The sequence below is a fragment of the Sphaeramia orbicularis genome, chromosome 8 (assembly GCF_902148855.1).
Source record: "Sphaeramia orbicularis chromosome 8, fSphaOr1.1, whole genome shotgun sequence".
Classification (NCBI taxonomy): Eukaryota; Metazoa; Chordata; class Actinopteri; order Kurtiformes; family Apogonidae; genus Sphaeramia; species Sphaeramia orbicularis.
In genome coordinates this window covers 33,841,137-33,853,242 of record NC_043964.1, presented here as the reverse complement: position 1 = coordinate 33,853,242, position 12,106 = coordinate 33,841,137, and the positions used below count along the sequence as shown (strand labels likewise).

At 37.8% G+C, this 12,106-nt stretch overlaps 1 protein-coding gene across 1 annotated transcript; it reads left to right on the top strand.

Annotated features, from left to right (window-relative positions):
• Positions 1-424: 424 nt before the first annotated feature.
• Positions 425-11,736, top strand: LOC115424814 (adhesion G protein-coupled receptor E2-like). Its single transcript, XM_030142229.1, has 23 exons — positions 425-455; positions 694-732; positions 839-1,207; positions 4,750-4,881; positions 6,289-6,438; positions 6,546-6,671; positions 6,775-6,918; positions 7,025-7,171; positions 7,247-7,393; positions 7,620-7,657; positions 7,801-7,881; positions 7,978-8,007; positions 8,105-8,267; positions 8,351-8,461; positions 8,540-8,733; positions 8,824-9,027; positions 9,141-9,344; positions 9,430-9,671; positions 9,775-9,841; positions 9,963-10,054; positions 10,340-10,499; positions 10,655-10,711; positions 11,671-11,736. Exons 1-23 carry the CDS (start codon positions 425-427, stop codon positions 11,734-11,736), a joined length of 2,994 nt encoding a protein of 997 aa, XP_029998089.1.
• The last annotated feature ends 370 nt before the right edge of the window (positions 11,737-12,106 follow it).

The following is a 12,106-nucleotide window of genomic DNA, read 5'->3' as shown; positions in this document are numbered from 1 at the left end:
ATTTGTTAAAGTGGAAGTGGATGTCATACTAGAAGCAGGCTGACAACCTGGTGAGAATGATCAAATACCCACTGCTAACCAATAAGGAACTAATGAATGTGTCTCAGGGGCTTATGGAAATCTTGAAAACTCTAAGAACATGAAGATTTTGTCAGCGTTTTTATCTTTAACTTTTCAAAAAGTAACTGATTTATATGTATTCTGTGAATAATCTGAAGAGACACCCTCCACTGCTGTAACAGAGCTACATGACTGATGGATGACACCATTGCTCATTCATCCTTCTGTTGTCTTTGCTATTCAAGAAGTGTTGAATTTGCATTTACATCAGGCAGTTTAAACACACTTTTTGGGTGATGTGCAAATGTTAAGCTTTACCATTTGGATTCATTGGACTCTTCAAGTGTGATGTCTCAGTGTCGCAATGAAATTCTCCACCTCGACACTTCTCCTGGGTGAGTGTGCTCAAGTTTTCACTACTTAACCAGGAGCAGTTTCTCAAATATGAGTTATTTGTCCAATTAGAAATCAGTTTTGCGAGTAGAACGATAAAGATGGTTGTTTTTGATGTGAAAAAAAAAGGATCGATAGGATAGGATAATTATTAGATTGTGACTCTTAAGTGATGATAGAGTATTTTATTAAATAAGTTGGATATACTTTTTATACTTTTTTGTTTGTTTTCTTTTTTAGGTGTACTGATAATCCCTGTAACAGCAACTATACCTAATGGTATGAATGGAATTTCCAGAATATGAAAGTATACATTTATATCAAAGTAACCATCAATGACCATGACCTATTAAATACATTATTGTCATTGTTTGCCTGTCTACAGGTTCTTGTGATGGATACACAAATATTACTGATACATGGCGCAATGTAGGATATACAAGGACCGACTTCCCTGGTTATCCCAAGGGTGATAACCTTCTCTATAACCAGTGGTTGCGCTTCACGGGGATCGGTGGAGACAGAGTTCATCCACTATGTCCTTACTTCAACCGTGGTGGTACAAAGTTTCCTCTTCATGCTCCATTTAAATATCCAACACCTGAGTCTCCATCTGTGATAGCCAATGCATATGCTTATAATTATTACGGGTGTACGAAAATAAAGATACAGACACAAGTAGTTCTGTGTCCTGGTGGATTCTACATCTATAAACCATTACAACGTCCAGCGCTTAATGTGGCATATGCAACCAGTGAGTATTGTTGTAATTTAATATTTTCTCTCTCTTAATCAAAATGTAAAGTTTATTTTAAGACTAAAGACTTCTTCAGTGGCCTCACATAGCCTGGTACATCTCAGAGTGATGCATTTGCCAAGTGTCTGTAGTGAAGCTTCAGACAACCCCTCATTTCTACTTAATGAGGCTGTCAGCTTTTCAAATCAGTCAGCTTATCAGTGCAGCAGTGTGCAGAGAGGCGTTGGCTAGGTTACGTAAATCAGAGGCGATGTTTGTTTGTTGTAGTGACACAAAAAGAACTGTGCCTTGTCTCAGAGAACCTTTCAAACCAGGTTGTCAAATCCATCTTACAGGCTCAGGGGCCTGTTGGCCACTTCTGTCAAATATCATTCTACAGGGTTATTCAAAAAGAATGAACTGATTTCATTACGCATTTTTTTAATAAGGAAAAGCAATAGAAAATTCCAGACAAGTCGCAAGTATTCTACTCAAAATCAACTTTTATTTCCTGTCTTACAAGTGTTCAATGTGGTCACCACCTGCGGCACGGACAACATCAATGTGATAAGAGAATTCCTCCCAGACGCATATCAGCCAGAGGTGATTTCTCATAGACTACAAGGGAAGCTAAACTTCTCCTAAAATTATGAAAATTAAATGGTTAAATGTGTACGGTTGTGTTGACACTTTATTGACTACAAATGTGTTAGAACACGTTCATCTCAAAGACGAGTTCGTTCAAATCAGCTTTATCACAAATCAACGGACTCGATGTTGTTCACTTCTCATACATTCCCGTTGCGCTGTTTTCTCATACGATCTACGGTCAGTGTATTTGTCTGTAGACACTCAGCGTCCATGCACTTCAATGGGACTGAGTGGAACAGTTTTTTTTCATTGCCTCAAAACTGGACAGTAATTGGATAAATGCCACAATGTTGTCCCGCCCTGGACGCTCAGCACCTCTGGGGGTGAATGGAGCTGTGGGCGGACCTCGGCTGGGCTGGACGCTGGGCTTCCACGTACTGATTGGAGGATCAGTCGAAAGGCTGAATCCTGTTTGACTGACAGCTATTTTTAGATCTACTCCTTCACTTGACAGAGTTCAGTTTAATACCGTCACGCATTCGGCTTGTGAAATCGAGAGAGAAACCACTACGAAATTACTTGTTCATTTCTTGCACTGTAAATAAAACACACTCATTGTACTTCCTTGTTTCAATTTAACATAATTTCATACATATGGCTCTGCTGGCCATTGAGAGGACACTGGTCAAGTCCCTGGAAAAGATGCCTACTTGGTACGATAAGGTCACTGACCATTTTCTTAAAAAGGAACGGAGGGTCGAATTTATGTTTAAATAACTTGACAATTTTTTTGATGTAAGCTGACAATGAGCTTCCCCTCTCTGAAAGCTGAACAGTCACCACTGGTATCAGCATATCATGATCCACTGAGTTGATCGCTGTTGTTATTCGATGTTTAAGGTCATCAAGGTCAGTGGGTAGTGGTGGAACATAAAAGCGATCCTTTACATATCCTCACAAGAAGAAATCACACGGTGACGTCTGGGGATCTCGCAGGCCAAGCACAAAGAGAATGCAGAACACCTTTTGCTGAGGACTCACCATTCCGAGGGTAAACAAACAACTGAACGTTGCCAGAGAAACAATGCGACTACAGCGCCCCTGTGGCAGCCATTCAAAACTTTGAAAACTCCCCTTTCAAATGGTCACTGACTCATTCCATGATGAGGCTTGAGAACTGAAACAAATCATCATAAAATCGGTTCATTCTTTTTGAATAACCTTGTGTTTGGCGTGTCTTCATAGTGGCTGGTCTTAGACTTACTTTTAACATCACCACATACTAAAAGAAATCTTCCTAAAAATGCAATAAAATCAGTAGACAAGACACTAAACAAAAATATCACTATATCTCCAAATATATGGGAATATACAGGGGTTGCAAAATAATGGAAACACCTTAAAAAATCAACAAAATATAATTTAATATGGAGTAGGTCCGCCTTTTGCGGCAATTACAGCCTCAATTCTCCGAGGTATTGATTCATACAACTTGTGAATTGTTTCCAAAGGAATTTTAAGCCATTCTTCAGTTAGAATACCCTCCAACTCTTTTAGAGACGATGGCGGTGGAAATCGACGTCTTACTTGAATCTCTAAAACTGACCATAAATGCTCAATAATGTTGAGGTCTGGGGACTGTGCCGGCCATACGAGATGCTCAACTTCATTAGAATGTTCCTCATGCCATTCTTTAACAATTCTAGCTGTATGGATTGGGGCATTATCATCTTGAGGTGAAGGTGTTTCCATTATTTTGTCCAACCCCTGTAACACTATACCTTTGAATGAACAAATGTTTTATTTCGGTGATATAAAGAATACAGTCATCACAGCAAGTTATCAACATACAATGACCAAACAAATGTACGTGTAGTTGTTCCAGACATTAAAATGAACAAGTAATTGAAGAAAACAAGGGTGGTCGAACAATTTTTTCTGCGACTGTATCTTACATGTGCAAGAAAGATGCAACATAATTGGAACAACTGACACTACTGTGCACAACATTGTTTGTATTCATGTATAAGACCTAGAAATGACATCTACAGGTTCTTGTACACGTTTGTAGAAAATATAAAATATAAAAATGTAAAATTCCTTCATCACTTAACACCAATCCTGAAGGTTGCTTTGCCTTTTTCATCAACATGTAATCTTTAAAAACATTTGTGGGTGTTATGTAGCTTGTACAGTTGTGGAAAAAAATATTAGACCATCCTTGTTTTCTTCAGTTTCTTGTACATTTAATGCCTGGTACAACTAAAGGTACATTTGTTTAGAGAAATATAATGATAACAACAAAAATAGCTCATAACAGTTTAATTTAAGAACTGATATCTAGCCGTTTTCCATGGTTTTCTTGATAATAACCAACATCACTTCAGTTCTTACATCAATAGCTATGGCATTGTACTGCCAAAAACAGTGCTTTTAGGCATTCCGTGTTTTCTTTTCTGTCTGTTTTAGTCACATGATACAGACAGGAATTAGTACTTGATTGCATAACCATTGTTTTTGATGACTTTTGATGGTCTAATCATTTTTTTCTGCGACTGCAAGCTCAAACCATCAAAACTAACCTAGAGATTTAACTCATCACAATGAACGACCATACCTCATCACTTTTCCTCTCACACAAAGATATTTCATGTTATAAAAACTCCTACTCAACTATACATTCTGCCATATTGCACTAATTTATATGTGCTACTAATAAGTTCCAAACAAAGTTTTTTGGGAGGAAGAAGATTGAGTTTGAATGACAGTAAAAACACCTTTATCTACAGACAAATAATCCAGGTTAAAGACAACATTGCTGGGTGCTGCATCGTGCATTTTACATTTTAAGAAAAAATGACATAATGTACTGAAAACATGTCAACACAATAACAAACATGACAGAGTGATGCGCAAATGATATGAATTCTTTCATTATATTCTTATATTATCATGCTGTCTCTCTCCAGGTCATACTAACTGTACGGCAGACTGCTGTGGACCACTGTCTGAGAGCAACAGTGATGGAGCTTGCTATTGTATCAGTGGATATGAAATCCCAAAAGGACACCTCCCAACACCAGAATCATATGGCTGCACCGGTAAGTGTTTATTTTACTGGATCTACAAAGAAACTATACATCAATGGTATTATTCTGTCTAGTTTGCCTGTTCTCCCTGTGTCTTGTGGGTTCCCTCTGGTGTCACCCCTCCATCAAAAATGTATACCCTAGGATGATTCTCCAGTGTACATGCAGGTATCACTGAAGAGCATGTGCTTCAGCTGAATTCACTGGTGTGATTGTGTTTATTTGAATATCATTTCTGTGAATCAATCAGAAAATAAAACTGTTTATCTTTATTCCCACTCACTGACATAATTCAATTTGGTGCTAGCTAGTCATTGCTGCCCTCTCCCTGATCAGTGCGTGGAGAAGAGGTAGTTTTTACCATCCATCCATCCATCCAAAGTGAAGAAGCTCAAACACCCCTCACCATTGCTCTTGAAGACCAAGCTCCTCAGAGAGCACCTCCTGTCCTAGCACTTTCCTGCTCTTCCCTACCCCATGCCCTCCTCTATCTCCCTCTATTTTCTTCAGCACTTGTCTCCACTTCTGCACCCTCACCCTTCTGGAACCCCCACTTTTCCTAACCAGTGGTCTGTTTTCAAGAGTTCCTTCATGTAGCTTAATTGTTAATCCTCCCCTTGTAAGTTGCTTTGGAAAAAGCAACTGCCAAACGCATAAATGTCATGTAAAGTAATGAATAAAACCCTCAGATACTTAAACTTCTCCACTTGGGTCAGGAACTCCTTCCCAACCCAGATGGGCCACCATTTTCTAAGAACCACGGCCTCAGACTTAGAGATGCTGATCCTCATCCCAGCTTTCTTCACATTCAGCTACGAACTACTCCAGTGCAAGGTGGAAGATATAGTTGGAAGTTCAATGAAGCCAACAAGACCACATTGTCTGTAAAAAGTAGAGATGTAAATGTGAGGCCATCAAACCGGATACCCTCCACTCCCTGGCTGCACCTACAAATTCTATCCATAACTAATTGATGTTGGCAATAACTTCATAAAAACAACAACCCATAGCACTACATCTCCTCTCAGACCTAATCAAAAGACTAAACAGGAATGGACTAGATACAAAAAAGCAACCATTTTTCCAAGCTACCATCATATCTGATAAAGTCTTTACAGCTTTCAGTCCCAAATTTAACCCCTCTACTTATCTGAAAACAGCTGTGATTAGACAAAGTCTTAGTCACAGGTTAGATTTTCTAAAGCCCGAAAACAGGATTCTTCCTCTCAGACTTGATATACAATAAGCTGAAAGGTAATTATGGAAATTTTTCCCAGTGACACCACAAGGTATCAAGCACTGCAGATTTAACAGCAAATGTCTTCTAAGCATTAAAAGCAAAACAAACAACAAAAAAAAACAGCGTTGTGTTTGCTGGTTGTCTACATCTAATTTCATGCTTGTTTCATGTGTTGACAGATATAGATGAGTGTGAGAGGTCTGAAGGTAGAGTTTGTGGATCTAACTCTAACTGTACCAATACTATTGGATCATACATCTGTACCTGTTGGAATGGATTCAATGCAACAGATTCAGCTTCACCCCCTATGTGGGCCAACCCATGCATAGGTACAATCTGAAAAGGAGTTCCTCTGTATTACAGTTATTGTTTGTAAATATTACACCGGCTATAACAATTACATATTACTGTACACCTTCATTCCTGCTCTCTGTAGATATTGATGAATGTCTTGACAATGTCTGTGGGGATGGAGGGACCTGCACCAACAATCCTGGAAGTTATGTGTGTGATTGTCATCCAGGCTTCAAGCTCGTTCCTGGTCAAACTGCTCCTTGCGTAGGTCTGTGTACAGCAACTAAAGAATGATTTAAAGTGACAAACAAAGGAAAATAGTGTTTTGTCTAAAGAAAGCATTGTCAATAACAGTAGCTGTTCATCTCCAGATATCAATGAGTGTTTTAATTCCACCATCTGTGGTCCTGATGCAATTTGCACCAACACATTTGGAGCTCTTACCTGTGCATGTGAGGTGGGTTACGCACCGACTGACCGAGCTCAAGACCCCACCGAGATCAACATCTGTATTGGTATTTATAGATATGACATTAGAAAAGATGAAGTATTGAAATACCTCAGTCCAGTTTGTCTTTGATAAACACACTGTATTATGTATTTTATTTTTGTTTTTCTTAGATGTTAATGAGTGTGTTGAAGATGCTACCATCTGTGGACCTGTTTCTAACTGTTCAAATTCCATTGGGTCTCACATCTGTACGTGTTTCCCTGGTTATCGAGAGAAAAACCCAGAAATGATAGCCAGCTTTGCTAACCCATGTACAGGTAACCTTAACAACTTACACATATGTGATCATATATTTGGCTGTTTGATCATTAACACTGTTTTTATCTCTACAGATATAGATGAGTGCAGTGAAACTCCAGGTATATGTGGTTTTCAAACTGTGTGCACTAATAAGCCAGGAACCTTTTATTGTTCTTGTCCGGATGGTTTTTATCCTTCAACTGGACTTCGGTGGACTGTAGGAGTCTCATTTTGTAAAAGTGAGCTGAGGATGTTTGTTTATTACTCAATTTACATTACAATCATAAAACCAGGGGTCTGTTCCAGGAAGTGGGTTTAGTGAAAAATAGAGAATATCACACATTCATACAGTTATTGGAGTTTAGGAGTGGGGGCTAAAAGGGATTTTTCCATCTTCTTAGTTTTTTATGTGATTGTTACTAAATATATACATGCATTTATAACTGTTTTGTGTTAACTCAACAGGTCTTCAAGATGTTCTGGATGGGATAACACCCAAAGAGGTAAGAACAAGACAGGAAAAAAAAACAAAAAACAAAAGGATTTTCTGCAAGGGATTTTCTATTTCTTCCTAATTTTGTAATAGTACCAGTTTGGATTTTATGTAAACTGCCAACAGTAGTTAACTTTTATTATTTTCTTACAGGGTCAGACAAAAGAGAGAGCCTTTCTTGACTACGTGGACGATGACCTGAAAAACAATGAAGGAACAGTCCTACCAGAAGCAGTCAGAAGAAACTTTAAATGTGAAGTTTCTATAATAAACCTTGACGATAAACAAAACTGTGTTTAATTTTTTCTTTTTTCTGTGCTTTCTCTACAGACTGTTGAAAACTGCTTCGCATCATCTATGGTACTTTTCTATAAACATCTGGTATCACTATAACAATCTTTCATTTGTGATTTAATCAGTCAGGTGACTTATTCACTGCACATATTTGTGTTTGTAGGAAGTGTCAGGTGTTGGTCCTCGTGCCAGGTCAATTAAGGTGAGTAGTGAAGGAGACGGGGACACTGGCAGTGCGATCCTGGGCATCTCAGACCGTTTAGTTTCTGCGATGGTGGAGCCAGGTCAGAACCATAGGACAAAGAACTTAAAGAGTTCAACAGTGGGTAAGATGTTCATCTTCCTTTACTGTGGACTGACTGTTCGTATACTGAGTGGATATTGAATCAAGCTGGTGTTGATGTGCTAGACTTAAGTCTAGAAACCTTTGGACCTGGAGGCAAAGCAAAGAGCTCTTCTCTCACAGCCAATGGAAACACCATGGAAATCAACATGGGAACTTTGGCCGAAAACAACAATGGTGAGAAGTTCAAAAGTTACCAAAGTTGTCAAAGGTTTGTTGTGTTATTAACTGTCAGTGTCATGTTGACATCTCCAGGTTCTGCAGCAGCTGCCTTTCTGACTCTTCATGGGATGGAGAGTCTTCTCAGTCATCAATACTTTAAAACAGAAAACAGGACAGAGATGTACTCTGATGTTATTACTGCAGTCCTCCCCTCAGTGAACAACACCAACCTCACAGAGCCTGTCAACTTCACCGTTCAACACAAGAAGGTGTCAATGAATCAAACAGTCATTTCAGCCATCCATCTACTTTATCAAGATGGATACATTCCATATGTCTTGTTACCTTTTATTATATGTCATAATGTGTTTCCTTAGAAATTAGCTGGAGATGGTATGGTGACATGTGTGTACTGGGAGGGCAAACCAGAGGAAGCACAAGGTGGTAAAAAAACAGGAGGAAAGACCAGTACCATGCGTTGGTCAGTGGATGGCTGCTGGGTTGCATACACTACTGATAACTACACAGTGTGCAGCTGCTCTCATCTCTCCACATTTGCCCTCATCATGCAGATCGGGGAGGTATTCCAGATTAGTGTGTATTCACACACTGCATTTATTTCAACAGGTTTTTGCAGCCAAAGTTGGGGTGATTTCTGTATACATTTTCTTTTAGTGTGTGTTTATCTCCTCAGCCTCCACCAGAAGATGATTTCTTAGAGTGGCTGAACCGAATGTGTGTGATTGTTGGACTCTTCTTCTTTGCTTTGGCCATTCTCACCTTCCTCCTGTGCAGCTGGAACCCCAAAATCAACAACACAGCCCGTCTTCACCTCTGCCTCAGCCTCTCATTATCACACCTACTGCTGCTGTGGAATGAAAAATATGCTGAACGAGAGGTAGAGTGAGACTTAGATGCAGATTTTCATCCTCAGAAGTACTCCTTGGCCTAATATGACATCTTCCATTCACTGGTCTTCACAGCTGGCCTGCACCGTCATGGCAGGGATTCTCCACTTCTTAGTTGTTGCCAGTTTCGTGTGGATGCAGCTGGAAGCAATGCAGCTGTACCTGCTGGTCCGCAGACTCACTAAGGTGCAGGTGATCCAGAGAGATGGCCTCCCCAGGCCACTTCTGTATGTGATTGGCTACGGTGTTCCTTTTGTGATTGTAGGCGTCTCTGCATTGGTGTATTCTGATGGATATGGTGCCACTGAGGCAGGCGCGTGAGTAAAGAAAACAGTAATAAATCCCCATAATATTATTCTCCTGCAGTCTTGACATGTATTTTCACTTTAACAACGGTGTTTCTGTTGGAATTGGTTATAGATGCTGGCTTTCTAGAACACGCAATTTCAATTGGGCTTTAACAGGCCCAATAATTTCCATACTTGGAGTAAGTAATTTATAGAATATTAAGCTTTTTTTTTTCCTTCATTTTTATAATCTAATTTTAGTAATATACTGTAGTTTAGCTGCGGTTTTATCTTAGACATTCCTCCGTGTCTTTCTTGAAGGTTAACTGCATAATATTCTTTGCTACCCTCTGGAGTCTGAGACCCACTCTGACCAACATGAAAAGTGGCGTTTCTCAGTCCAAAGACACCAGGTACGTGATGTCACAAAATTTGAGCTATACTTACCAGGTCAATCTGGTAACAATGAAAAAACAGGAATTTTCATGAATAATACAAACAATGTATTATTCTCCAATGCAACACTGATTACACATGTTTGTCTGAATATATATTATATAATTTATATTGGTCATTTTACAGTATACCTCAACAATGACACAATGTTGTCATTTTATTTAAACGTACCAAAAGTTTGTATATGCTGTTATTATGGCTGATAATGATGCCATAATCATAATCATCCCTGTTGTTCACAGACTGATAGTCTTCAAGATCGTGGCCCAGTTTTTTATCCTGGGCTGTACCTGGATTCTAGGCCTGTACCAGACAAATTTATTTTTCCAAGTTCTCTTCATATTTCTCAACTCACAACAGGGCACCTTCCTTTTTATCGTCCACTGTGTGCTCAATAAAGAGGTAATCTTCAGATACATCTTGTCTCTTTAGCCCACCATCGCATAAACTTTATGCAAAAAAAATACTTTCTGTTCTATATTGTGCACCATTTTATGTTTCTTTTTGTGCAGTTTTGTTTTTATTTTTAGTTTAAGTCATTGATTTATGTGTTTCAGGTGCGAGAGGAGTACATTCGGTGGTGTACATGCACTTGTGGAAAAGACAGATCTGTGGTGAGTCCCTAAATATATAAATTTGGCATTGACCTCTTGCTACAGATTTAGGTATTATTCTGTAAGTTATTGAAATGTTGATTCTTGAAATTTTGGTATTAGGTGCCTCTATGAAACTGGGTACATTTTGGTACCTGGCACTTTGAAAGCTTTTTAGACCCAATAATAAAAGAGAAATGTAGACATATTTCCCCCCAGGATGTACCTCAGATAAATGCAAAAAATTATACTCTTGCTCTGAGCCATCCCAAAATTAATGAATTTATAATCAAATATCGGGGCCAAAAATAGGACCAAAATTGGGACATGAAAAGCTATCTAGGTGTCAGTGCATTTGATCTGGAAAACATGGCTGTAAATCTTCTTATGTACTGCTATAATTAAAGACACTGTACTAAATTTGATGATCCTAGTGGTTTTTCTCATCCAGACATGTTGGTTTTTCATGAATCTTCAGTCTCATTCCAGGTTTTGTATGTAACCCATTGTGTCCACTGGTGTTACATGCAGAACCTGCCCATTTAAACTCATATAAATCGTGAGAGATTTTGCAACAGGAGTCATTTTTGTGAAAAACTCTACCTTGCATAATTAGTTCGATTCCCAAAATGTACCTGTGAGAGAATACAAACATATTCGAAAAAACAGTAGCACACAATTTTCGTGTCCTTTTTACTATGTTACAAACAGATTTTTGTATAAAAATATGTTTTATCTGTAAAATAGTTTCTCTTTTATCTCAGTGATTATTTATTTTCCAATAGACCCAAAATGCTTCCAAACTTGCTTCATAACATTAGTCTACATCTGGTTTGAATTTTTTGCCCCCATGTCCTGTTTTTGGGGACCAGTTTCATAGAAGCACCATATTCATAATATACTAACTGCTACAACTTTAATTCAGATATCTTCTTTATAGAGCAGTTGTCATTATTGACACTTATCATTTTCTTCAACAGAAGGATGCACCATCTGTATCTGAAGACTTGGACAAGCCACCAGAAAAAACAGATATAGATAAATAAAGCTTTATGAGAAATCTTAATTATATGAAAAAGGCCAAGACATAATCAATTATCTATAATCATCAATATCAAGCTGTTATTATTATTATTATTATTATTATTATTATTATTATTATTATTATTATTATTATCATCATCATTATTATTATTATTATTATTATTATTATTATTATTATTATTATCATTATTATTATTATTATTATTATTATTATTATTATTATTATTATTATTATTATCATCATCATCATCATCATTATTATTATTATTATTATTATTATTATTATTATTATTATTATTATTATTATTATCATTATTATTATTATTATTATTATTATATACTCTATATCAGGGGTGTCAAACATGCAGCCCG

Excerpts from the sequence above, each read along its gene's own strand:
- LOC115424814 (XM_030142229.1), top strand. The coding sequence starts at position 425 with ATGAAATTCTCCACCTCGACACTTCTCCTGG. Across the intron at positions 6,919-7,024 it reads CGAGATCAACATCTGTATTG|ATGTTAATGAGTGTGTTGAA; the intron begins GTATTTATAGAT and ends TGTTTTTCTTAG. Across the intron at positions 8,734-8,823 it reads AGGTGTCAATGAATCAAACA|AAATTAGCTGGAGATGGTAT; the intron begins GTCATTTCAGCC and ends GTGTTTCCTTAG.